Source organism: Peromyscus californicus, unplaced genomic scaffold, assembly GCF_007827085.1.
Source record: "Peromyscus californicus insignis strain IS unplaced genomic scaffold, ASM782708v3 Scaffold_6__1_contigs__length_162567912, whole genome shotgun sequence".
NCBI classification, from domain to species: Eukaryota; Metazoa; Chordata; class Mammalia; order Rodentia; family Cricetidae; genus Peromyscus; species Peromyscus californicus.
The window spans coordinates 71,502,293-71,530,152 of record NW_026294584.1 but is presented as its reverse complement, the minus strand read 5'-3'; the positions used below and the strand labels follow the sequence as shown (position 1 = coordinate 71,530,152).

Sequence of the window (27,860 nt, the reverse complement as noted above, 5' to 3'; positions counted from 1 at the left end):
TGGCATATTTGCAACTTTCCAAGTACGCAAGGATACCTTGAACTATTTTCACTCGATTTACACCACCTTTGTGCAAGTGACACTTTTTACCATTATTATGGTAAGAACATTCATTACTTTTGCCCACTATTTTAGGGATCCTTTTCCTTCTGTCTGATAAACGACCTTTAGACTTTGCTGGCCAAAGTGTTTTTCAGTCTCGCATTTCCTTGAAAATGTCTCAATGAGGTCTCCATGCGTACCGAGGTGCTAGACCCGCAACTCTTGCAGAACTTTGAAGGCACCTTCTCATCATCTCCAGTTTTCACCATTTCTGTAATTAACTTTCCTCCTTCTTTTCCTGTGAAACATTTAAAAGAATAAGTTTTATTTTATGTGTGTGTGTGTGTGTGTGTGTGCGCCTGAGTGAATGTGAGTGTACCGTGTGTGTGTGCCTGAGTGAATGTGTGTGTACCGTGTGTGTGTGTGCCTGAGTGAATGTGTGTGGACCGTGTGTGTGTGCCTGAGTGAATGTGTGTGGACCGTGTGTGTGTGCCTGAGTGAGTGTGTGTGTGCCGTGTGTGTGTGCCTGAGGACATCAGCAGAGGGAATGCGTTCCCCTGGAACTGAAGTTTCAAGCAGCTCTATGCTGTGCTGTAGGTACTGGGAACCAAACCTTGCTCCTCTGCAGGAGCGTTGGCATTCTTGAATGCTTCTCCTGTTCCTGTCTGCGGCTTCAGCAGTATCCTGTGATGTGCTTAGATGTCGTTTTCTCTATAGTTACCCTATTTGGGGTTGTCGAGCTTCCCAAGACTGAGAACGGGTGGCTTTTTATCAAGTCTGGACAGTTATCAACCAGTATCTCTAAATGTTTCTATTTCCTTCGCCCTGTCCCTTAGCTTTTATTCTCAAAGTCCAGCCAAGAATAATCTGATGCTTTGGAGACTCCTGGCCTTTCCGTTGTAATGTTACACTGCTGCTCACCATGCTTCAGTCTGGATGTTGTTGACTCACCTAGAAACATAAACTTTTGTTGCTAATATGTTTTCATCTACTATGTATAAACTACTATAATGTCATTTGTTAAGTTTTTAATTCCAGTTAGCAATGGATGAAAATCTTTTTATTAAGATTTATTTTTATTACATATGTATGGATGTGTGTACATATGTATGTATGTATTGTATGTATGTGTTCACCTGCATGCTTATGTATGAACCTTGTGTGAGCATGCCTGAAGAGGGTTCAGTGGTTAGAGGATTTCAGTGGAGCTGGCTGCTGGGGTTACTGAGGGTTTCTATCTCCTGCTCTTTCTCCCTCGGTGGGAACTCACAGATCTAATGGAAAGTCTGCCGTTTCCCAGTGCCAAGCCTCCATTTTTCCCCCTTTGGAGGTTTTCACTGTGTTTTGCTTTTCAACATACCCCTAAGACTATAAGGTCAGCTTTCTCTTGAATCCACTACAGACAACACTCACACCAACGCTCCAGCTGGATTTCTCCAGGAACATATGGATGATAGTGTGTTGGGGACATTTGAATCCACTAAGGCACCCAGAAGCCATGTTTCTCCTCCTGTTCAATAGTCATTGATAGTCTGATGGTTTACAATGGGAAATCCTGAGGGTGGCTCCTCCTGTGTATTGCTGAAGCAGCCCTGCCTTGATCTCTGCTCCGGTTTTCTTGGACAGTCCTTGCCTCATTCATAGTCAGAGGTGTCTACTGACAATCTGGGGCTGGGTTTTTGACTCTCATTTTCAGTTACTTTTTCTTTTCAATGTGTCTTTTCCTGAGGGTATATTTATCTTAGTTTGACCTGTAGTTACTATCTGTAAGCTAGAAGCCAGGAGTTCACAGCTAGGGTGTATATTGAAAACAGTAAAAGAACTTAAGTTTAAATCTGAAATCCTAACAAGTAGGTGTCTCATGTGCATCAGTTTGTCACGGACATTGGACTCCTCCAACCCATCCTACCTCTTGTATCTACCATGGGTCCCCTTTTCATTGTCCTGGATAATTACCATCCTTGCAAATCTGCTCATGTCAGAAATCTAAGTGGAGGCAGCAGTGGAGGACAATTGTCAATTGCCTTTGTATCTGATCAGTCGCTGGTTTCATTGGTTCAGCTCTGGCACCACCACCTCCTTCCCATTCCCACTCTTCCCTATGAACCTACACCATCCTTTTTCTAAGCTGATGGTCCTGGTATCATTCCCTTCTGAAGCCTCCTCTGTAGGCAGAGTTTTCTCTCCCACCAGTCAGCTCTGTCCTGCCATCCAGCTCCCAAATAACCACATGGAGACTTGTTGTTAATTATAAATATTTGGCCAATAGCTTAGGCTTGTTACTAACTAACTCTTACATCTTAAATTAACCCATATTTCTTATCTATGCTCTACCACATGGTGGTATCTTTTTTCAGCACAGCATGTTCTTCTCCTGCTTCCACTGCATCTGGCTGGCAACTCTACCCCCTTCTTTCCCATGCTCTCTTTTTGTCCGAAAGTCCTAACTAACCTCTACCTGCCTAGCTATTGGCAAGGCAGCTCTTTTTTTTAACAATAAGAGCAACACATCTTCACAGTGTACAGAAGGATTATTCCACAGCATTCCTCATTAGATATTAGGTAATTTTAATAGTAGAAATCTGAGCATGTCATTCCCTACTTACAACCCTTTAGGTTCTGCCCAGACTAGGCAGATCCACAGAGGCCTGAAGTTGCTTAGGTTGCCAGAGACTGTGGAGAAATGAGGACTGGTCAGCCAGAATATCAGCTGTGGTTTCTGTTGGGACAGTGAAAAAAATCCACAGCTACCTATTGATGTCAGAGGACACACTAAATGTGACTGGGTTGCACTAACTTTATGTTAAGTGTATTTTACTGCAATTAAAAATAAACCCCAAATCTAATCTGTTCACCCTAGCACATCCCAGTGGGTGTGTATCCTGTGGTTGCTTGCCCGGTCAGCTCTCCTCAGTGTCACTCTACTACTCAGGGAGTGGGGCTGCATACAGAAGTGGTGCATGCCTGTTATTTCCTGTACATGCAGGAGCAGATTCCTCCTTGGCAGTATAGTCAAGCATCCATGCACCCCTGCCCACCCACTGTCCAGAAATCTTTTCCCCAAAGACCCCTGAGAAGTCAGCCCTGACATGTCTGTACCATAAGGCCATTGTGAGTTTCCCTGTGTTCTGGCAGCTAAAAAAGCCCCAACTGGGAAACCTTTCCTGCTAGATCCACACCTCTAGATCCAGGGAGAATCGAATCATTTACTAAAAACTAAATTGGAATGAAGCTCTAAGTCTTTGTATAACCCTTTTAAAATTCATGGCACACTTACGACCCTCCAGAACATCTGGAACGCATGAGCTTAGAAGCTCCCAAAATACATCATTTCTGGGGATGAGGCTATTTCCATCTGGGGAGCCTTGAGATTAATCTTGTCACATTTACATATGTAATCACAACCCTGCCACATTTTGTCGCACACCTCTGAAAGCTGCTGAGTGGCTTGCATCCTTGATTTGTGAGTCGTGAGACTTAGCTATAAAAAAAACCCGAATGTGTTATTTTTCAGCACTCATAAATTTATTTTTGAGGTTGATGTTGGTAAAACTCTGTATGTGGATCAGCTTGGGAACTTGGAGCCATGGGAAACAATCTTGTGCCTATAGAAGCTTATCTTCCCAGTGTGAAGGATGCTGGGTCCCATGTCATTGGCTCATTCCATATGGCAGCTCACAAGTAGACCAAGGTGAGATACATCACAGAGTAAAATGATTAAATAACTCCCTTGTTCTCCTCACCACTGAATGATGGAGGATGTGGAGGGTGCCCAGGCTCAAGGGTATGTGAGCAGATGGGAGGAGAAGAGATGCCCGGGAAGGATGGAATTGCACTGAACTTGTATTGTCTTGGCGTCAATAGAAGACCCCCTGCTTCGTTGCAGAACAGAGAAAGTACTGGTGCAGATCACAGCAGGTAGTCCTTGGATGGACCGCTCCAGTCACACTTTGGAATTGCTGGCGATGCAGATTCTCAAGACCTTCCATGGACCCTCAGAATAGGAAAACACAAATATTTTTATGCACATCCAAGTGAGGAGACCACTCCTCAAACAACTGTTTTAAACCCAGATTGTTCCTATGACGGTCAGAACACCGAGTGTCCCAGGGTAACCAGGTTAAAGTGGATGTTTTGACTCTAGGGGCCCTTGAAAATCAATTTACTTATTTGTGTGTGTGTATGTGTGTGTGTGTGTGTGTGTGTGTGTGTGTGTGTGTGTGTGTGTGTGTGTGTATGTGTGTGTGCAGGAACACATGAAGCAGTCAGAAGAAGGGAGCAATGTCCTCCTCTTCCACTCTGTGGCCTGGCATCTTAGGTTTGTGCTAGGGTCTTCACGCCATCCTTCATAATTCATCCTTCATCCTTCAAGCCCATGTAACTACTGAGCCATCTCTCCAATACCAATCCCAGGGTTTTGATACAGATCATTATTGGACAAGTGTTGTTAACAACAAATAAATGTTTATTCATTTTGTGACACTTAGAGTGAACCCAAGACCTCTACAGGACTAACATTTATTGTATAGTCAGGCACCTGTGCTAAGTATTCCATATGCAGGAATCCAGTAAGCCTCCACACGACTCACAATGAACCAAAGAGGAAGCATTTCTCTCCTTGTTGGACAGTCAAACCATGGTGCTTGTGCTGCTGGGAAAGCAAGAGAAGAAATACCTACCTGCTGCAATGGGCCACAGGCAATTTAACCCTCAACTAAACAGTAGTGACCCAAACATTTCCTAAATGGTTAGGATATCTAGATGCTGAGCTGGACAGGGTTTGATTCAAAGGTTAAGGGCAGCCATGACATGAAGTTAGAGAGGCCAAGCTTTTTATTCCATTTGAGTCATCGTGTGTGTGTGTGTGTGTGTGTGTGTGTGTGTGTGTGTGTGTGTGTGTGTGTGGTGTTTAATCTGAGTTTATGTTGTCCATGTATTGATAACATGTGCTTCTCTGTTTTCTTTGTCTTTGTTCATCAAGGTAATTGTTCGAGGTGGAGGACACATTTTGCCCTATGACCAGCCGCTGAGATCTTTTGACATGATCAATCGATTCATCTTTGACAGAGGATGGGAACCTTACAATTCATAAACTCCTTTCCATAAACAGTTACAAATTTTAATCACAAAAGATTTTAAAAAAAAGATGCCATATAAATAAGAAACATATCTTTTTATATTTGCAAGGTATTTCTTATCAATAAAAGTCAAGCTGAAATGCATGACCTTTTGATTTTATCTCTCCTAAATGAGAACCACATCTTGATGTAGGGGATGGGAAAAATGGGTTCTGATGGAATACCTAATCCTTCCCAGGACAGAAAGTTCAATAAATTAATAGATTCATGACAACATTTGGTTCTGCAAATAATGAAACAGTTTATCTCTGGACACATCTGTACTAGGGACTTTCCTGTTGCTCTGACCAAGATACCTGGCATCCAGAAACAGCAGAGGGAAGGAAGATTAGCTTTGACTGGTGGTTTCAGTCTTTCCCTGCAGGAAAGGCACAGCAGGGGCTCAGTCCATGGTGGCAGGAGTGTGGAGAGAGGCTGTTCACATAGTGGTGGGCCAGGGAGCAGAGAGGGAGGCTGGATGCTGGGCTGGGTTGTACCTTCAGAGTTCACCCCTTGGTGCTCCCAGCAAGACCCCACATCCTAAAAGTTGCACAGACTCCTGAATCAGTGCCACCACCTGGGAAATAATAGTTAACAACCTGAGCGTGTGGGGACATTTCAAATTCGAACTATAACAGCCTCTGAGGGGGTTGATGAATATTACTATGAAAACAGCTGAGCATCCCAAAGGAGAAGATGAAGGTGTAACAGTCTCTGGAAGGGACTTTGAGCACACAAAATCTCAGCATAGAAGGTATCATGTAATTCTCAGGAGCAGAAACTGTCCTTGTAGAAGAATGATATGTCACCAGCTCCGGATAAGCAGGGGATGTGATGCAGAAAGCACACTCAATCTGCCTTTTCTTTTTTGGAGTTCGCTGGCTCAATTGAGTTGTACACATTCTGTAAACAGCCTGCAGGCTATGTTAGATCTTCTTAAATCTGAGTTTTTAATTCTCTGCTTTCTGTAATCAAATGAAGAGCAACCTAATCTTATGTCATTGTTGGAATTAAAATTGAGCTAACTTGGCACCAAAATATGGATAGTTGAGAATACACTCATTAGCTTTCTCATGACAAAACTGTCACATCCAGACGTATTTTCCTTTTGACACACACATCTCTGAAATTCTACAGCACATTTAGATTTTCAGCATGTATTACCCAGGTATGATTTGGTGTTGCTCAAATTTCTAAAGGTCTTATAGTAAAAACCTGGTACCAGATATTGGGGTAAATGCTGAAAGATCAGAGAGACAAAGGAACAAGCCACTGCCACATCTCACCTCGCCAATTCCATGAATCCTCTGTTTGAATGTCTTCTGAATTCTGAGCAAAAAGGGTCCTCTCAGCCGAAAGGCTTCAGCCCAAAGAGCCTAGCCAAAAAGCTTCTAGCTGAAAGGGATGCTTCTGCTGAAAAGCCTTTAGTTCCTGTCACCTCACACTTTACATATTTTCTCTGCCCAGCCATCACTTCCTGGGATTAAAGGCGTGTGTGCTTCCCAGTACTGGGATTAAAGGTGTGTGCCACCAATATCTGGCTCTGTTTTCTCTTCTAGACTGAGTCAATCTCAAGTAGTCCAGGGTGGCTTTGAACTCACAGAGATCCAGATAGATCTCTGCCTCCGGAGTGCTAGGATTAAAGGTGTGTGCCACCACTGCCTGGCTTCTATGTTTAATCTAGTAGCTTGTTCTATTCTCTGATCTTCATGCAAATTTTATTAGGATACACAATATATCACCACAATTTAGCTCACTGAAAAATTAAATTTTATTTTTCCTTTTATTGAAAATAGATTTTTTTCTTGAATAACATATCTGATTACAGTTTCCCTCCCTCTACTTTTCCCAGTACCTCCCCATCTTCCCTCCCATCTAGATCCACCCCTTTCTGTCTATTAGAAATCCAACAGGCTCCTAAGAGACAATAATAAAATGATATACAGTATATTTTGACATGATAAAACACATATGAACATATTGGAATAGGAGGAAAATAGCCCCCCAAATGGTACAAGAAACAGGTACAGATGCAGAGACACACTCTTTTTGCACTCTCAGAAATCCCATAAAGACACTAAACCAGAAGCTATAATATATACTCAGAGGACTGTACAGTTAAAAGAGAGAAGAGGAGATACAGAGAGATAAAGTACAAATAAAAATGAAGATAAAATGTTTTTAAGAAATGAAAATCCCTGACACAACAATAGGAAACAAGAAATCTCCTGTGTTTGTCTTCTGTTGGCCATCTATTGTTGGGCATGCAACCTTAGAAGTCGTTGGTTCTCCCAGTAAGACTCGGTTGGAGAAAACGAAATTTTCATTTTCAAATTAGAGATGGCTTCTGGGTTAAGGATGGAGACATGTGTCCACTTCTCCTTTCAGCTCTAGGACCCCATCTGGGGCAGACCCATACAGATCCTGTGCATGCTGCCTCAAGTCTCTGTGAGTTCATGTGTGTGATTATCATGTTGATTTAGAGGGACTTGTGTTTTGTTTTGTTTGTTTTGTTTTGTTTTTTGGTGTTCTCTATTCCCTCTGGCTCTCACACATTCCACCTCCTCTTCTCCAGGTTCCCCTGAGCCCTAAGGGGAGGGAATCGATGGAGACCATCCCATTTAAGGCTCAGTATTACAAGGTCTATCACTCTCTACACATTGACTGTCTGTGATTCTCTACATTTGTTCCCATCTGCTGTAGGAGGAAGCTTCTCAGATGATGGCTGAGCAAGGCACTGATCTTTGAGTATAGCAGAATGTCATTAGGAATCATTTTATCGCTACATCAGTTGTTTTTGTTTCCTTGTTTTGTTTTTAGGACAGTAGTATTTCTGTTTTGCCCTAGTTCCCTGTCTAGTCTCAGGTTTTTGATCACTCAAGCAGTGTCGGGTATGGGTTCCACTTCGTGGAGTGGGCCTTAAATCAGATCTGATGTTGGTTGGTTACCCCCACAAGCTCTGTGCCACCACTGCACTGGCATTTCTTGCAGGCAGGACAGCACTGTACATCAAAGAGTTTGTGGCTGGGTTGGTGCTTATGTTTCTTCTTTGATAGAATGCAGAGGACCTTCTTGTACCAAAGACACTAGGATGAAGGGGTGAAGGCTCCATGTAGGTTCAGTTCAACTTCTCCATGTTCGGAGAGTTGTGTAGGTGTTGTCTTGAGCAATGGGGCCTTGCTTTGAGCTTGTCAAGAGCAATATATAGTCTTAGCAACATCCTGGGTTGTTTGGGAACAACCAACCCCCAAATGGTGCAAGAAACAGGTACAGATGCAGAGACACACTCCTTTTGCACTCTCAGAAATCCCATAAAGACACTAAACCAGAAGCTATAATATATAATCAGAGGACTGTACAGTTAAAAGAGAGAAGAGGAGATACAGAGGACCTTTTTGGCCAACAACTCAATTCTCTGTAACCCAGTCCCAGTACTGGGGGCTTCATTTGGTGACAATAGGTTGGCCAGTTGAGGCTCTGTCTCCCCCATTATTTGGTGACTTCATTTAGATCTCCTTCAGATATGTGTATATTTTAGGAAGCTTCTACTCTATTAGGTTTCCATACAACCCCCCAAATGCCACTTAATTTTCGTTGTCTCTCCCCAGATTTCCTCCCTCAGGCCCCTCCCACTTGATTCTCCTCTTCTAGTCACCTCCGTCCATAACTATTTAATCTATTTACCTTTCCTAGAGAGATCTCTGTCTCCCCCAACCCCTTACTCTACACCTGACTTCTGTGGTTCTGTGGATTGTAGCTCGGGTTATCACTGACTTAACGACTAATAGAACATATAAGCAAATATACACCATATTTGACTTCCTCAGTCTGGGTTACCTCACCCAGGATTTTAAAAGCCACACTTTGCATTGGCTAAAGTAATGTGTTTCCAGTTGTAATTTCTCAGTTGGGCTTGATTTGTTCAGCTTGGTAATTTTTTTTTAAAATAGTAACCAGTATGCTGTTCATCACACTCATATAAGTCATCAAGTCAACCACTCTGAAGTCTAGTTGACTTCCGTATCACAGAGAACAAAGGGGCAGGGAAGGTGAACTGCTTCTCCTGTTCTTAGGATGAAGCAGCTGGGTTTGGTTCTATAAACATGTAATGGAAAGGGTACTGAGCATGGCCAGAGCCCTGAGGCTTAGCCTCAGCTGGGCCACCAGGCACTTTGCAGCAAATTCCTTTCCTACCAAAAATGGACTGCCTTGATGTGTGCATAGTGGCTGGTACCAAAATATAGTTCAATAAATGGAAATCATAGGTGTTTTAGCATCTTTTTGTTCTCATCACAGGACAGTAGGTAGTGTTTGGTTGGGGAAGGGGATCAGCTTGCCAGGCCTCCAGGAGCCATCCTCACCAGCCCTTCCAAGGGGACAGGCATGTGGAGGTGAATCTGTAGATACTTAACTTTAAGGAGGGAGAGGAAGGGATCAGCCAAAATTATATATGAAGATTCCATAAAGAAGCCTACTGAGTTGTAAGCTCATTAAAAAATAAAATCTAAAATAAAAGAGAGAGGGTTAGAAAACCAAGTTATTATGGTTAACTGGAAAGAGTCTTGTGCAGGTATTCTCCAAGTGGGGTGACTACCCCATGGGGGATGTCCAGAGAGAAAGTTCTAGAATGTCTGAATCTATTTGTTTCATTTTGAAATGAGAGCATGAATAAGCCTCACTCATAGGCCTGAAAGCTGATGATCACTATGCCCTCCTATTCTAGAAGCCTGTGGTACCTGCAGAGAGGGGGCTTTCATGGAGGAGGGGTCCACAGAAGCCTTTTTCTGGTGTCTCAGGGTCCAGCATGGTGCCAAGAGCTGCACTTTATAACAAACACAACATCATCAGTGACTAATTTCATCAAAGCATCAAATTAACTTCATAAAGCCTTCTGATCTTTGTAACACTTCACTCATTTTTTAATGTTTGAACATTTATTATCAACGCATTATAGTACTTTGTTATGAAAAATGTGATCCCTGTATAAAAAGGAATACTTCACACAAAAGTACAAATAATCATGTGTGTACCTAGTTATAGCTTCAAAATAAATTTTAAAATGACAGTCCCAAGAATGTTCATCCATAATCATATTGGAAGGCAACTATGGCTCTACCGCAAAATCAGTTTAAAAGAAACACTTTTTGCAAACTGTAGCACTGCACTCTTGGTGGGGAAGGGGCAAGTAGGTCTCTGTGTCACCCCAGTACCTTGTGACAGCATCTCTGTTGGCCAGTGGCCAGTGGCAGTGTGCCACCCCATCGCATTCTTTCCAAAGGAGGCACAGATTGGCTTTCAAGGTAGAGTGACATGTTCACAATTAGTGAGATGTCTTTTTTCAGAATGACTCTATAACAAGAGAATTTGAAAACAGATGTTTGGTAATGTTTCCATCTTGCTCTGAGCACATTACCAAAAGCAAAACTCTCCTTAGAGTCCAGGACACTTTCAACAAAACCTTTGCCTGAGATAGACAGGATGGAGAAGGCCTTTGTCCCGTTAATGTGACTCTTCTAATGAGAATTGTCTTCCATTTGGAGTCACACAGCTCCGTAAAGTGGCCTTTCCAGATGCCATGGATTTCGAAACCAAGCAATAAAGTAGACTGTATACATGACTGGACATCCAATAGCTGTGTTAAAAAAAGGTCTGACCCAGGATTTCCCCAAGTGACAAAGCATAGCGACACACTGATCCAATTAAAGGTGTTAACAGTGACATTCCAGAATGCAAACATTTTGTCCCATTAAAAATCAAACACATTTAGAAGAAACTAGACATTTTACATATACGTTTGTGCGTGCGTGCGTGCGTGTGTGTGTGTGTGTGTGTGTGTGTGTGTGTGTGTGTGTGTAGGAGCCTGAGCACATACCTGTCTACACAGTGCACACGTGGAGGGCACTCTGGCAGTCAGTTCTCCTCCGCTGTGGGATTCTGTGAGTTCTGTGGATCAGGTTCAGGTCACCAGGTTTCTTAGCAAGATCTTTTAGTGCTAAGGCATTTCACTGGCCTTTTATTTTATTTCTTAAATTTATTTTTGTGAGACAGATTTTTATTTAATTTAAATTTCTTTGATTATTTTATTTTACTGAGAAAGAATCTCACTCTATAGCCCTTCACAGTCTTAAAGTTATGGCAATTCTTCTGCCTCTGCTTCCCAAGTGCTGGAACTGTAGACATGAGCCACCACACCCAATAAGAACTCAGATATTTTAAATTTGATATTTATTTTACCTTCTGTAGTTTCCACTTTGATTAAAGTGCCCTGTGTTTGTATTACCCACCTGGTAAGCATGTAATTACACATTTTAACATACTGTCAGTGTTTCTGTTTTGCAGAGCCGTATGAACCCAGAGGCTCATGCATGCTAAGCAACTTCTGCACTGGGAACTACATGTTCAACCCTACATATTTTTAGTGAAGAGGTTGGTAGCAACAATATTTGGACACTGCTATTTGGGGAGGACAGAAAAAGTCTAATTTGAAAGTAGTATTAATTTTCTGCTGATTTTCTGAAATTAAAAGAAGGAAGGGACCATTGCAGGGAAATGCTGATCTAAGTGGCCTGTGCTGCCACCTGGGGCCGTGGTGACATCTGGGCCTCAGCTGCCTAGGCTGCTGCCAAGGACCATGCCTAGGTCCATCTATGGTTCTACCACAGCTGGGGTCTGTGTGGATGTCCATGGCCCGTGTTTCCACCAAAGATGACACAGATGCCCAGGGTTTGGGCCATCACCTGTGACCATGTTGGTGTTGGAGGTTCATGCTGTCACAGGGATCATGGTGTTGTCCAGACTTGAGCTGCTGAGGGCCATGTCTGGGTCCATGTCCCTACCACAGCCAGGGTCTGTGTTGATGTCTGTGGCCTCCGTGTTACCACCAAGGGCCATGTAAACCATGTGTATTGAAATCCAAGACCATGCTGAGCCAGCCCCACCCTTTACTGGTCCTAGGAGATAGGAGAGCTGACTCCATGCCACATGGGAGAGCTGGCCCCAACGACCCCAACCCTGGGAAACCTGATTTCTTTGTCCCTCTTGGAAGAGCTGGCCCTGTACTCAGGAGAGCTGGCCCCAATGGTGTGGGTGCAGGAGAGCTGACTCTACTCCTCACCTGATGAGGGCAGTCCCAATAGAGGCCCAGACTGACCTCTCAGCTACCACCCAGGTCCACATCCAGTGCTTTGAGTTGGCCAACTCCAACATCTATCCCATCTATGACCTGCTGGAGCACCTGAAGGGACTGGTCCTGTGGACCTATAGCCACAGGATCTCCATGATAAGTCAACAGCAGGATTTCTGAGAGGAGTGTCGGTGAGGGTCCAGTACTGATGGTGTACCAGAAGCCAGAGGCCTTGAACCAAACCAACAACTCATTATAATGAACATTTGCAGGTACAGCTGTTTGGACAAAAGGTTATTTTGCATGACACACCATAGCTCCCAGTGCCACTAAGATGAATGACGCGGTGCTGGAGAGGCAGGAAAGACAGAGGATTGAAGTGGGTTTTTATTTGTTTGTTTTAATAATTTAAATTTTTTTTCTTTTTAGGGGGACACTGCAAGGGTGAAGGGCAGATATGGTGGGACTGGGAAATGAGTGTGATTGGGGTGCATGATGTGAAATTCTCAAAGAATCAATAAAGAATATGTTTTAAAAAAGTTGGAAGGGAGAGAGTTGGGAAGGAAAGTGGGAGGGGGAGGGAGAGAGGGAGAGAGAGAAGAGGGAAAGAGGGGAGAGAGAAGGAGGGAGGGAGGGAACGGGAGGGGAGGGAATGAGGGTTGTTGGAAAGGGAAGGGCAAGGGAGAGAAGGAGGGGGTGGGAATGAAGGAGGGAGGGGGAAGAGGAGAGAGAGGCGGAAGCAGTGGACACCTTTTACTTTAAAAGTTGCATTCACTGGGCTCAGGAGAAGCCGCAGAGACAATGATTTGTATGAAAATGCATTTGAGTTATGAGTCTCTGCGAAGTGCTGAGAGCTGCCATTTAATGCATGCTGCCAAATTATCTTTTGTCATGCCACCAGAAGTAGGATGGGTACAGCCAGAAACCAAGGCCGGAATCTTGTCCCTGATGCAGAGAAAGTCTGATGTTCCTCCCCCTAGCCTCCCTGCATCTGTGGACACATAGGCCAGGCCATGTCAGTCTTACGCTCTTTAAGAGCCATTCTGTTCTTCATGCAGGACCCTTGGGGTGATGGCTGGCTGGAGACTCTTCACCTCCACTATTACATAGGGGCTTGTCTCTTGGGGTGACATACAGCTACCTGCACACATATGTTGACTTTATCTCACATAGTATAGTATATTGATATAAAAATGCTGGAGATTTAAAAAGTATTCGGGGAAAAAAACCCTGAAAGTGATTCATTTTGTTGCCCCTAAGACACTGAGCCTAGGAATTAAACACAGACTGTTGTGATTTATATCTACTGGAGACCAAGAGAAGACATCTGGCCAGTCATTTTAGCAGGATTTTTGGCAAACTGGGCTGTATGACACAGGACTGTCTGCATTCCCCAGGGCTCTGGGTGTGTGAGAAAGCCAGGGTTGTAGCTGCTGCCTAAATGGATTTCACAGGAAATGCTGTTGCATCTAGCCAAATCTTTGGGGGGCAAATATTAATCTTTCCCTTAAATGTTTAATTTTCAAATTGCAAAAGTAAGGGAGGCTCATTGCAAAATAAATAATAAATAATTCCGTAGCACACACTAGTGACTGACTACTGCTAATGTTCACCTGTGCTTCGGAGACTGGCATTTGTGGCAGAGACAGGAGCCACTTCCTAAATACTGCACCAAACAAATAGAGAAAGAGAACTCCCCAAGATGCTGTGACTGGAAGAGATGGACACAGATGGATTAGATGTTTGGCATTCAACCACCAAAACCTGTCCACCACACACCAGTCTCCCATCCCAGCGGAAGGATGAAGGCCAGATTCGGCCTGTTGACCTGAACTGGAAATACTCTGGAATTTCCCAGTGCATGTTTACAAGCAGAACTCATGTGTGTATCTAGTAATTTCTGAAACTATCTGAAATCCTCACATGTGGAAAAAAAAAAAAGAGGGCAGGAAAAGAAATGCCCTAGGAGTGAGGGAGAGAGCAAGGACACACACAGTAGGACCTATTTGCATGAGGCAGTCAGCCCTGGGCACAGAGCTTCCCGGGGAACAGTCAGGCAGGCCCTCCTCCACGGCACATCAGGCTGAACCACACTCAACTGAGAGACAGAACTCTTTCTGGGTGATAAGGACCCAAAGACAAATCCCATCTCCCGCCCCGCCCTTGAAGCCTTCTAAAAGAAAGTGTCTGTGATGGGAGGAGCCGACCTCATGAATATTAATGAACTCCAGAGTGACTGCTAAGCTCCAACACTGCTGGAGAGTAAGAGTGTCTAGTCCCCGTTGAAGAAAAGAGGGCGCTGCCAGTGGCTGAGCCTCCACGTTGGTGTTCAGGGACAGTGAGGCTCTCAGCATTCCTCTACCTCTCTCTTACTTTTCTCCTATTCCTTATATTTTTTTCCCCCTTGAAAATCTGAATTCACAAATAACTTCCCTAAACTCCTGTAATTAATAGAGGAGAAGCACCCAGTCTATGACAAGCTGATTGGACTAATTCCCAAGTAACCATGGCTTATTTTTTCCCTTCAAGTAACCATGGCTTACTTTTCCCTTCAAGTAATCATGGCTTACTTTTTCCCTTCAAGTAATCATGGCTTACTTTTTCCCTTCAAGTAACCATAGCTTATTTTTTCCCTTCTTGTGTCTATGCAGTTGGGGAAAGATCTGGAAGCCCACCTGCCAAATGGCCTTGGGAGAGTGTAAAGTGATGTTTCTGTATTTCAATCCCCACACGGGGGGTGGGGGGATGGGGGGATGGGGGGCGGCAGCTAGGACAGGCTGTCATTTGCCAACTCCAGTCTCCCCAGGGAAGAGAACTATTCTTTAAGGAGGACATTTTGAAATGGCCCTATCCTGTGATTCACTGGAGGGAAGTAGCAGAGGCTTGGGGGCCAAAATAAACAAAAGTTCAAAAAATACACACGGCTTTTATGACAAAAGCTTGAAGTGGCATTGCATTGGAAAACCCAAGTTGACCTCGGACAGGGTGGAGAGACCTTGGGCAGGGACTTCTTTACTCAGACAGCAGCACCTTCCCAGGGGGATTTCAGCAGCTGGGGTGTGCTACAGAAGAAATGAGATCTCTAATCCATCCCTGCTCTCTCAAATGAGCTCCGCTGCACCCCTAAACCTTCCTATTTGTTAGGCTCAAGTCCCAGAACAGCTCCTAGGAGGTCTAGTTGCTTAACTGATGAGATACATAGTTCTCATGTGGCCTCCTAAGTGCATCAGACTCCACCAAACTTCGCCTCTGCAGAAATGCTCGCAGAAGAGAGAGAGGACCAGCCTAGGGAGTGGAGCGCCCAAAGCTTCTGTTATTCTAACTTGTCAGAGAATCCCCCCAACCCACCTCTCTTTCTCCCTCTCCCCCCCAACACTTCATAAAAAGAGTCCATAGCCACAAGTTCAAGTCAGAAGCATTATAAGAGCGAGAAAAGGGATTCAGTAACCTTGGAGCTGGAGCAATGGCTCAGTGGCTGAGTACTTGTTACTCTAGCAAGAAGACTGGGGTTCGGTTCCCAGCACCCATAAAGCAGCACACAACTGTATGTACCTCCAGTTCTAAGGGATCTATGCTCTCTCCTGACCTCTGCCTGGACCCAGCACATACACGGTGCACATAAATACATGCAGGCAAAATATTCATATTCGTAAAAATAAAATAGATCTTTTTAAAGTGCAACTTAAAATGCCTACACACAAAAAATAAAAAAAAATACGTCATTAAATAAGAAGGAATTCAGTAATCCTGTGTTACTGGGCTCTATACAATGATGAACCCCAAAAACAGTTGGTTTAAAACTAGTAGTGGCGCCGGGTGGTGGTGGCGCACGCCTTTAATCCCAGCACTCGGGAGGCAGAGCCAGGCGGATCTCTGTGAGTTCGAGGCCAGCCTGGTCTAGAGAGCAAGATCCAAGACAGGCACCAAAACTACACAGAGAAACTTTGTCTCGAAAAACAAAAAAAACAAAAACAGAAACAAACAAACAAACAAACAAAACCCTAGCAGCAGAGGGAGGGTGTTCTAGTAAAAGAGAATGCTGACAAGCAGGGACCCAGGAAGGTTTGCCACATTCTCTCCTAATTCTCGCTCCAAACCAGTCCCTACATTCCCGAGAGTTCTAGAGGTGATGCTAGGTAGGGCATAGTGGCATGGAAACAAGAAATGAAACCAAGACGCCCCTTTTAACAGCATGCCAAGTGCTCAGCAGGAGGCTGACAGGATCAAACAGGCCATCAGGCTATCGACTGACAAAGGGAGCTGCGGGCTTTCATGGATTGTCTGGGTATGCTAATCTAGTAACTTCCTATTTGCCATTTGCAATTTCAAAAGTTGTCTCTGTGTGCAGGCATCCTGGCCTTGTCCTTGTGGGCTAAAGAAGTGACCAAATCCCCCACAACACTTGTCTAGCAGGTGTCTTGGCCGGTGTGTTCCCTGGAGTGCCACACGGCTTCCTGGAAGGTGTCTTGCTGCTGTTCCCCAAACCCTCTGTAATTCACCTGGACTGTGCTGCCTCTGTGCTTTAAAATGCACAACTCAGATGAACAGGTGTTGTATTTCTTATCAACTCAATTTGTGGAGTAATGTCTGTTTCTGGCATTATCTATATCTATATCTGTATCTGTATCTATATCTATATCTATATCTATATCTATATCTATCTATATATCTCTCTCTATATATATATATATCTATAGAGAGAGAGAGAGGGAGATACATATGTATTTGAATACTGTGAGCTAGACACTGCTCTAGATAGTAATGAACGAGGCTGCAGATTCCTCCTCAAAGACATCACAATGGGTGGGATGCCAGTATTCAAATACATATCTCTCTATATATGTATCTTTATATATCTCTCTATATCTCTCTATATATAGATATATCTATAGAGAGTGCATGTGTGTGTATGTGTGTGTATGTGTGTGTATGTGTGTGTGTGTGTGTGTGTGTGTGTGTGTGTGTGTGTGTACCAGACACACTTTTAAGAGCTGATTTTGTTTGACTGACAATTGTCCAACCACAATTGGTCTCCCATTGGTGGTGCCATTCAGGAGATGGGCCCTAGCTGGAGGAAATGGGTTCTCCCAGCTACAGCTCTCTTCCTCTTGACCCTTGCAGTGGTATCCCAAGCTACCTCACTGCTGGTCCCAACACCATTCCTCCCCCACCCCTGTTTCCTCCCCCTCACGTATTTTGTCACAGCGATGAGCAAAGTAACTCATTCTTAGGAAACCTTACCAGGATGAGTAGGGGCCTTCCTGACAGCTGAGAGGGAGCTGCAGGAACGACACCGCTTCTGCTATTATGGGCAGCCCATGGCAGGCACCGCAGGACCAACAGGGGGTCCCAAAGCCTGGAAAGAGAGGAGAAGAGTTGGGATGGCAGTCACAGGAGGTGTCTGATGATGCTGAAGGCTTGGGACTTGTTTCCCTCTCTGCTCACTCCTAGAGTACCAAGAACACCGCAAGTGCCTGGGAAACAGTTGTTAAATGCAGAGTGGACCACACATGGCTACTGATGCCTCATTACAAATAATACACAGCACAGAAAGTATAAGTATGTGGAACACGAAAATTTACCCATAAACCCAGGGCATAGATATATCCACCTTTGAATGCTCACTATGCTTCTTTTAGTCTTAATTTATAGAGCTTAATTTTTCCACAATGAAGAGATGATGTCCATTTTCCTCATTTCACCATCAACAATTTAAAAAAATTACAAAAAGATTTTTCTCATCATGCTACTGCCAGGGCTATACAGATCTGGGTGGCCTGTGCTTCCACCTGGGGCTATGGTGACTTCCCTGTCAGAGTTGCAGCAGGGGGCCATGACTGGTCCTACTGCAGCAAGCTGGAGTCTGTGTTGATGTTCATGGCTCCTGTTAGCATTGAAGGCCATGTGGATGCCCGGGGTCTGGGCCACCATCTGTATTGAAGAAGCACGTGCCGTGTTGAGGTGGTGCCACTCATCACCTGCCCTGGGAAAGTTGGCCCTGCCCCTCATGGGAGAGCTGGCCCCTGATGACCCCAAAACAAGACAGCTGCCATCTCCCTTTTGGGAAAGCTGGTCCCACTCCTCACCACAGTGTGGGAAAGCTGGCTCTGTCCCTCACCTGAGGGGGGCGGCTGAGGGAGGTGGTCCCAGTGGCCCAGACTGACCAACTCAGCTACCATCTAGGCACACATCCGGGGCTTTGAGTTGGCACTCTTCTACATCTACCTATGACCTGCCAGAGTGCTTGAAGGGACTGGCCCTCTGGAACCACAGCCACGGGATCTCCATGACTCAGGGCAACCGCACGATATCCAAGAGAAGATTTGGTGAGGGTTCAGTCATGATAGTGTTCCAGAAGCCAGAGACCTTGAACCAGACCAACAACTCTTGCAATGAACATTTGCAAATAAAGCTGAGTGGACAAAAGAGTATTATACTGTGTGACGGCAATGAACATTTGCAAATAAAGCTGAGGGGACAGAAGAGTATCATACTGTGTGACAACGTCACAGCCCCAGCTCCCAAGGCTGCTAAGCCAAATGAAGAGGTGTTGGAGAGGCAGGAAAGACGGAGGAGCGAAGTGTTCTTTTTTGTTGTTGGTTTGTTTTTGTTTTGCTTTGTTGTTGATTTGTTTTGTGTTTCTGTTTGCTTTAATTAATATTTTTATTTATTTATTTTTAAATTTACTTTTTTTTGGGTGGGTGCTGTAAGAGTGAAGGGCAGATATGGAGAGACCGGGAAATTAGTGGGATTGGGGTGCATGACATGAAATTCCCAAATTCCCAAAGAATAGATAAAAAATTATGTTAAAAAAGATTTTTTCATACATTATATTTTGATCAAATTCTTGCCTTTTGCCCAACTCCCCACATCCTCCCTATGCCCCCACATAGTCTTCATGTTCTTTCTCAAAAAGAAGAAAAGAAAAACAGCAAAATAAATATCAGAAGAGAGGGAGAAGAGAGAGAGAGAGAGAGAGAGAGAGAGAGAGAGAGAGAGAGAGAGAGAGAGAGAACTCATAAGATAAAAAGTACCCAAACTAAAACAGGGCAAAAATCACACACAAAAAAAACCATGGAATCAGTTGTTCGTTTTGATATCATGGCTTAATTCACAGATTTCTGGTGTCAGTAATTTGGGCCAAGTTCCCCTGAGGCTATTGATTCTCTCAGGGGCCACAGGATACTCAGTAGCCACTGAATATCATGAGAAGGGTCTTCTCTGGGCCACTAAATCTTGTGGTCCAAGACTGAGTGACAGTGTGCTGACCCAGATAGCTCTTTTAATCTTTTGCTGCAGGAAACCAAAGTCTGGTCACCAGCTTAGGAAAATTTTTGCTTCAGAGTGCACAGGGTTTGTCATTGGAAAGACCAAGTCTGTGACAATCCCCTTCTGGGTTTGGGATGGACCCTGGAATATGTCCTAGAGAGGCATTCTGTGCCTCAAGACTTTGCAATCACAGCTAGTGTCTGCCCCCAGCTGTTTCTAATTCTCTGGAGGAATGACTCAGCTTGCTTCAATATCTACAACTTGTGCCTTCTTAAAGGAGCCAGAAAATATTACTTTTTAAGAAAAATAAAACAGATCACCCCAACTTAAACCATCTATGATGGGTCCCATCATAAGAACAAAAACATAAGATATATTTATTTTCAATGTGTAGGTAATAATAACTCTCCAACTTTGCAAATAAACACATGCCTTTCACATAAATGAGGGAGCTAATAGAAGTCTTCTGTCCTTCCATGTGCTTTGGGGACAGTCTTCTGGAAACTGTGGGGTCTGTGCTGAGAGGTCCTCAGCCCTGGGAGAATTAGAAGGCATGTTCCAGGACGAAGAGGAGGCACAGTTAAATATTTTTTGGAGCAAATACAAATCCTACAGGTGAGCCGACATTTTAATGATCTGGACATGTATTTCCGCTACGCTGCCACAGCTTTGCCCATAAGCAACCAATGAATGTACTAAAAACTCGCTTTACTTGAAAGACAACAAACCAAAAGCATGGCAAAATTAATGGGAAATTGAAAGAGAACTCCCTCTCCCACCACTGACAAATAGTCAAGATGATTCGAACCAGGAGGAAAATGGATCCCAGGTGCCCAGGTAGGCAGGATGTTCACGGACAGAGCAGCTACTCTTGGTTGGCACAGCTCCAAACCGCTACATCACCAGCAAAGCAGAGACTTCCTTCCTTCCCTCCTTCCATCCTTTCTTCCCTTTTCCCTCTTCTTCCTACCTCTTCGCTCCCTTTCTCTTTCCCTAAAGTAATGAGGCTACTCTAGGATTTTTATTTTTATTTTTTTAAGAGAAGGCAGGGTATAGAGGGGCTGGAACGGGTGTGACAGCAAAGTTGCCACCCCTTAGAATGGAGAGCTAATCCTGTCACTCTCCCGGAGCGATGGGTTTCCAAATAGCGTTTCCATCCCGGAGATAATAAAAGACTGCTACAGCTTGCTGACTCGCCGTCAGTTCAGTGGGTTATTGGATGCTCTGAGCTTAACCAGACCTGCAGAGAACCCCAGTTAATTCCATCATGTCGCTTCCAATGTCATCACACAGAGCAGCTGGCAAGAACCCATTTTCCAATTGCTAATATCCTTTCCCTCCCTTGCTCGCCCTGCCAGAATCACTCCCAGCTCTGTGGCCGAATCTCCCCAGAAACGATCATTTCTTTTCTTTGGCAAAATGGTTTCCAGAGGACAACGATTTTCATGAGAAAAATTAGTTTACAGCTCACTCACTGTAGTCAGCACAATGGTAAAACCATTCAAGGTATTGATGCTGTGGGAGCGTTGCAGGAATTACTTGCATGGGATTTATTTTTAATTTGTATTATGTTGCTTTTAACACATTGGAGACCACACCCATTTAGGGAAGGACAGTTTGTTAATGTTCTAATTCAACCCAGAAGCCATCCAGAAAAGCAACAGGAGAGCTGGGAGGACCCAGCTTTGCTCCTTATGTCTAGTCCTGGACTCACAGCTCCTTGTTGAGGGCCTGGCACTTGGCAATGTTCCTTCACATTGGTTATTGAATGAACTGAGGTATTTTCTAATGGGAAACTGCGTTTGACCACCTTTTGGATTTTGCTGTGTTTCATGCAAAAACAGAGCTGGTTATCCACCTTGAATTAAGGAAAAACTGAGCTAGTTCCACTCTTAGAAGACAACAAGGTTCTTAAACTAGAATGTTTAAGATATAGCTTTCTTTGAATTTATAAACTCTGTTCCTCATTAGGAAACCAAGCCTTCCATGCAATGAAAAGTCTATCTAGTGTCAGAGCAGAATGTAAGGATATTTTTTGTACTTGTAAGCTAAACATTGATGGTAATGGTGTGGTAATGGCATGCGATGGTCTCCTCCCCTTCTCTCAATGCCTGCAGAGACAATTCTGGATTGATGTACAAGAGCATAATTCAAATTAGATATGCTAAGAGGATATTTCCCCATTTCCCCTCCTCTCTGGACATGTATAAAACACCTGGTTCTAAAATCTACTCCATGTTGCTTTATTCTTCATCATAGTTACCTGAGCCAGAGGTTAAAGAGCTGAGCAAACATAGTTTCAGCCCCTGATTTCACATCAAAAAGACAGCTGATGGCAGAGGTAGGACTCCAAGAGCTTCAGGCCCCATGCCAGATGAAACTGGGCAGCTCTTCTTGAGCGACTTTTTAAAAGTCTGTCTCACTTATAAATGGAAGGATAAAATCCAGATTGCTAAATGAATTTCTCCCAGAGAGATGAGTCTGTCCCAAATGTGCTCACAGATGAGCAAAGTCCCTGGGGCCCTAGAAGTAAATGGGATAAGGGTGGCAGAGACAGAGTTGAGTCGTCTGAACAAAATTCAGATGGAGACCTAGGAGTTTCCAGGGGTGTCTTTGCATCTAAGTCTAGTGGATCTGTATCCTAAGGGGCAAAACTAATATGTGATCATGTCAAACCTGAGGCTCCTGAGAGTTTCTCTTGTGTATTACAACTTGTGTGTGGAATTCTGGTTTAAAAAAAAAGTAATAACCTAAGAGATCTCCAGTGTGCTGCTGGGCGTTGAGGATGAACTTCTCATGTTCCTTCTGTTTTGACAGTTTCAAAACCCACTTCTAGTAGGCTTGGTGATATGATCCAGTACTATAATTCTTGCTGCTAGGTAGGTTGTGGCAAGACCTTTACAACTTCAAGCTATCGTGGTCAACTTAGCATGATCCTGTCTCAAAACAAAAAATTAAAGCAGGCTTGGGGACATAGCTTAGTAGTCTAGCCCTAGCCTGGTCAATGTAAAGTTCCGAGTTCAATTCCCAGTAATGAAAAAGTGTTAAATATGCTGACGACCCAGTTATAAACTCATGCGTAGATGTAACTACCTAGAAAACTAGCCAACTAGGGTCTTCATTTACTCTAATAACCTATGTAGTGTATTTAATGTTCAGCATTCGCCATTCTTTACAGAGCATTAGAAATGAATACAAATGCTAGGTGTTCCCAGTGATGAAATACAAAAAGAAAACAAATGTTCCTTTCATGCCTCTTGACATTTTAGCTGAGTATTTAGAAGTATAACCCAAACGAATCTTCTAGAATTCAGCCCCACAAAAGAAGCAATGTGATTCAGCCATGTTTAAGCTTCTGGGAGCTTAAGTGGATTTGGATATTCATGTGTCTTATCAGGATTAGCTGATTATTAGTAAGGCATTTTGTTAATGCAGCTGACAGTGCAGTTGATGGTATAACGGCATTCCTTCCCAAAGCAGCTTTGATTTTAGCCTTTAAATAGAATTTCCCTACCGTGGCCACTCAGATTTGCCAAGGATTTCTGCCTTATGGGATTGTGCTAAGGATGATAGAAGTTGTATCCTGTGGAGCATGGAGGAAACCGGAGGCTCATCTTAGGATATGATGCTATGGGCCTATTGGCCACACTGCCTGTGGATGTTTGAGGATTCCTGTCACACATTAAGTTGCTATGACAGTGGGACCTGCTGAAGAGACATCCTGCTAGGGAAAAGGCCATTGAAAGTTGGCCTGGCAACTGCAAATGCCTTCCCCACTCCAGAACATTACAACGTGAGGAAGTGGGAACTAGGACAGGGGAGTCATCTGAACACCCGGAAGTTGAGAAAGGTAGAGTGTGGAGAAAATACTGTCAGCACAGAGCTGACCTACATAGCTAAAGCCTTCCTCCTCCAGCAAGTGGAGGCAGACTACTGCCTATTAGAGAGGGGACTAGTGTAGCCTCAAGGGATGAAGTGCAGTGGAATGGTCTGGGCAGTCCTCCAATACGCATGTCACTGAATAGGCAGCACTACCTACACATCCTTTAAAATACTGTAGATGCTCCTCCAAAGAAAGGGGTGCCGAGTGAGCTCAATAATAAAACCAACTGAACAAATTTAAACTGACTGCTGCCCTATGTAGAACTGGAAGCTTCATGACTCTGGTCACATGACCGCATGGAGGAGATGGGGCTCTTTCTATACTGCCAGATGGATGATACCTTCAGCTGATGTTACCCACAGAAGAGGAAGCTGCTGTCTCCCAACATGTTTACATTATTTCATAGACTGGAGGAAAAAACAAGCATCAAAGTGCTTAATCCATTTGAAAGAGATAAAGCCAGGGCATACATGGACAATATTTTAAAACACTTTTTAAGCAATAAATAACAAGCTACAGATGGATACACTCTGGATTCCAGAGTTGAGTTTAATCCTATTTCCTAATTCAGCCATTTGGCTCCCTGCATAAGAGTGTTAGCATGTGTGAGTCCAAATGGGAAGACACAACAAACATTGCCAAGTAAACGCCTGGACCATTCTTCCCTAAAAAGGAAACATCCTTTATTGCTCTTACTGATTGAGAGGTAGATATAAACACTCGTTGGGGGTACTCATGAAAATACGATTTATTCTTTAAAAAACAAAAGCAAAACAAAAGAATTTAGAATAAGGAAGCTTGCAATGTACTGACATGGAGAGGTCTCCATGATTCAGTGTACAAACAGTCTACAAAACTCCACAGAGCAGAAGCCACTTTATAGCGTATAAGCAGCAGAGAATGCAATGTAGAGCATTGTTTTGAAAACTGCTGGAAGGGCTAAGAAACAAATAAAACAGGGACATCTTCCCAAAGACTGGGAAGCTGCCGCTGTTCTTTGGAGGACATGAGCAGACTCTCAATGCTCTTTCTGAAACCACACCCAGGCTGCCACAGCCTGAAGCACACACAATCCAGCCCTGTTTTATGTCCTCTGTCAAAGGAGGAAAAAAACAGCTGGCCTCTTCCTTTGCACCGGAGTCTGCCTTCTGTGCTTCTCCTGATAATCTAACATGGTGGCTCTCAACCCTCCGAATGCTGAGAGCCTTTAACACAGTTCCTCTTGTTGACGTGACCCCCCCACCATAAAATTATTTTCATTGCTACTTCATAGCTATAATTTTGCTACTATTACGAATCCTAATGTAAATATTTGTATATTCCAATTTCACAGGCAACCCCTGTGAAAGGGATGTTCGACCCCCAGGTTGAGAACCACTAATCTAACATGAAATTGGCTAGATGAAAAAGGGAACGGAGAAGATCTGGAAGGAAAGATACGGAGTCAAGGAACAATCCAGTACCTCTATCCTTGGCAATTAAGCACCTACACATCCCATCGTGTCCGCCCAAAAACAGCAGCAGCATATTTCTATCAAACTTAACATATCTGTACTTTTCATATAAATGAAACTAGATTCACTCTATTAAGAAGGGAAAATCATAAAACAGGGCCCCTGGGGGCAGGTGCATTGGCCACTCTTTCCCTTAAGGTTGTGCCCAATCTTCCTTTCTAGTCATCATGGCAGCTTGGACATTCTCTAAGCTAAAGGTTGAAAGGACCATTAACCACATAGGCATTCAGAGCCATCAGGGGACGTCCTCTGTTTTATTTTGTCAGCTTGACACAAGGTAGAGTAGAGTTATCTGGGAAGAAGAACTTCCGTTAAGAAAATGCCTCCATCAGACTGGCCTGTTGATTAATGATTAATGTGAGAGGGCCCAGCACACTGCAGAAGGTTCCATTCCTGGGTAAGTGGTCCTGGGTTTGTATAAGAAAGCAGGCTGAGCAGGCCATGAGGAGCAAGCCAGTAAGCTGCCCTCCTCCACAATCCCTTCATCAGTTTCCTGCCTTGAGGTCCCGCCTCGACTTTCCTGCATGATGGACCACAACTGTAAGCTATGAAGTCCTTTCCTCCCTCATTATTTTGATCATGGTGTTTATTCAAGCAATAGAATGCAAACTGGGTCAGAGGCAAAGGAGAAAACACGAGCTGCCACAGTTCTTGCTCTGATAACTGGGAATAACTCTGCTACGGGCGATGCTCGTAGAAGTGCTAATGAGCCCCTTCCATGTCTGTTCCGTAATCTCTCTGTTTCAGCCTGTACCTCAGTCATTTGGGGTTCCTCACTCTGATGATTTTAACCTGTATCTCTGAGATGGCTGCAGTTTGGAAGTCCTTCAGATTGTACTCTTAGTCTAGTGCCTTTTCCTACTGGACACACGAGTTTCAGGAGCACCTGGAAGATGCTATATCCCTGATTGGGTTTGAGTAGGCCCTTAAGGCACAAGTCAGTGGCATGAGCAGGTGAGTTTGACTCACCTAGCACCTAGTTTTGTTGACATTGTTATCTTCCTCAGTCCACATCTAAGGCCTCTTGGGATTGGCAAAGGAAAAAGCCATCTGGCTCTGGTTTACAAATTGATCCTTGTCATTTGGAGGCACCTGGTAGATGTGGGGTGCTCATATGCTACACCTCAAGTCATGAATGAGGTTCAAAGTTCTTCCAGGGTTACATACTGAGCATGCTGTGTGGATGGAGGTATGTGGGTATTTTCTGGTCATTATTTACTGAGTTGTGAATACAGACCTCTGGGTCACCATGTACTACCCAGTTACTTCTTCGAGATTCTGTTCAGACATCCCAGTCAGTAATTATTCCCTTGACTGTTGACCCAGTGCAGGGAAGGCAAATATCCTTTGACATTGAGGGTGTGACGGGGGGGGGGCACTCCTGTACTTGTCCCCTTACCCATGTCTGAGTATTCTCACTTGGAAAACTTGTTTTCAATAAGTAAAAGCAACTCCACTTTCTAACAGAAAGCCATGAGATTTCTGGTGCTATATCTGAAAGTTTAATTATTTATTTCTGTATTCTGTGACAATGACTGCTTGGTCAAATGGGGTACATAGCAGCCTGTAATTCCCAGAGCATGAGTCCATGCTTTACTACTTGTTTTCTGTGAAACTAGTCTTTCATGTAAGCAATTATGCATGGGAACTCATGCCAGATAAGGAGTGTTGTTATGTTCACAGACATTGTGACTACTGGGAACAGTGAGGCCAATGAATGCCTAGTATGTTTAGAAACCATATACATTGCAGAAAAGAAAAAAATCACACCCTCTGTGGATTATTCCTTTACACTATGTGAATATATGTCATTGTGACTGGTTCAATAAAAAAGCTAACTGGCCGGATTTTGAGGCAGAGAGAATGCTGGGAAAAAAAAGGTGGAGTCATGGGTGTCACAAGGAGACTGGGATAGAAGCAAGATGAATGTGCCTTGCTGAAAGAAAGTACCACCACATGGCAGAGGGTAGATAAGAAATATAGGTTAATTTAATTTATAAGAGCTAGTTGGTAACAAGCCAAAGCTAGTGACTGAGCATTTATAATTAATAATAAGTCTCTGTGTGGTTATTTGGGAGGCACTGGTGGGACAGAAAATCTCCACCTACAACCCTCCATAGCATAAGGAGTTCCATGAAATGATTTTGTTACCTGATAGCCAACTGTTCTATTCAGGGTTGGTAGATACCCATCAGCAGGTTTGATAGCTGTAGCGGCAGCAGGAGTCAGATCAGGGTGAGCAGGGGGAGTTTACATGAATGCCATGTGTAGCATCACGTCACTATGGCATCACTCCTCCTCTCTGTTGAGAAGCAGACTGACAGCCACAGGCCAGACAGTCTTGTCTAAGCTACTACTGAAAGCCTTTGCAGTGGATGCCCCATGGCCAGCATTCATATGGATACATGCTATGCCACATGGAGAAGTCCATCTGCAAACCTCCCATGGACTTCCTTATCGTCAACAAGCTAGTCAGACCCATCAGTGACCCATGAACTAGTGTTTGTTGCTATCTCTGGCCTCATCTCCATCCACACGATATGTTCAGAAGTTCAAAAGAACTTCTCTACCTCATTCACAATTTGAGGTGTGTTGTATGAGCACTCCCCAACTACTAGGTGCCTCCAAATGACAAGGATCAGTTTGTAAACCAGATCCAAATGCCTTCCTCCTTTGTTAATTCCAAGAGGCTTTATATGTGAACTGAGGAAGAAAATAATGTCAACAAAACTAGGTGCTAGGTGAAACAAACTCATCTGCTCATGCCACTGACTTGTGCCTTAAGGACCTACTCAAACTCCCTGGTATATATTATTTATACTAGATGATGGATTTCTGCTCTATATGCCAAACATATGGTGTGGTGGGGACTAGTTATGTGAGAATTTTGGATAAAGTGACTGTATTAGTTG

The 27,860-nt window shown here is 43.9% G+C and overlaps 1 protein-coding gene across 1 annotated transcript in view; it reads left to right on the top strand.

Annotated features, from left to right (window-relative positions):
* Cpvl (carboxypeptidase vitellogenic like) overlaps positions 1 to 5,180 on the top strand; it is a 170,896-nt gene extending 165,716 nt beyond the window's left edge. The window contains exon 13 of the mRNA XM_052721512.1: positions 5,024 to 5,180. Coding sequence (XP_052577472.1) covers positions 5,024 to 5,134 — 111 coding nt within the window. The 3' untranslated portion in view covers positions 5,135 to 5,180. The remainder of the gene's footprint in view (positions 1 to 5,023) is intronic.
* The last annotated feature ends 22,680 nt before the right edge of the window (positions 5,181 to 27,860 follow it).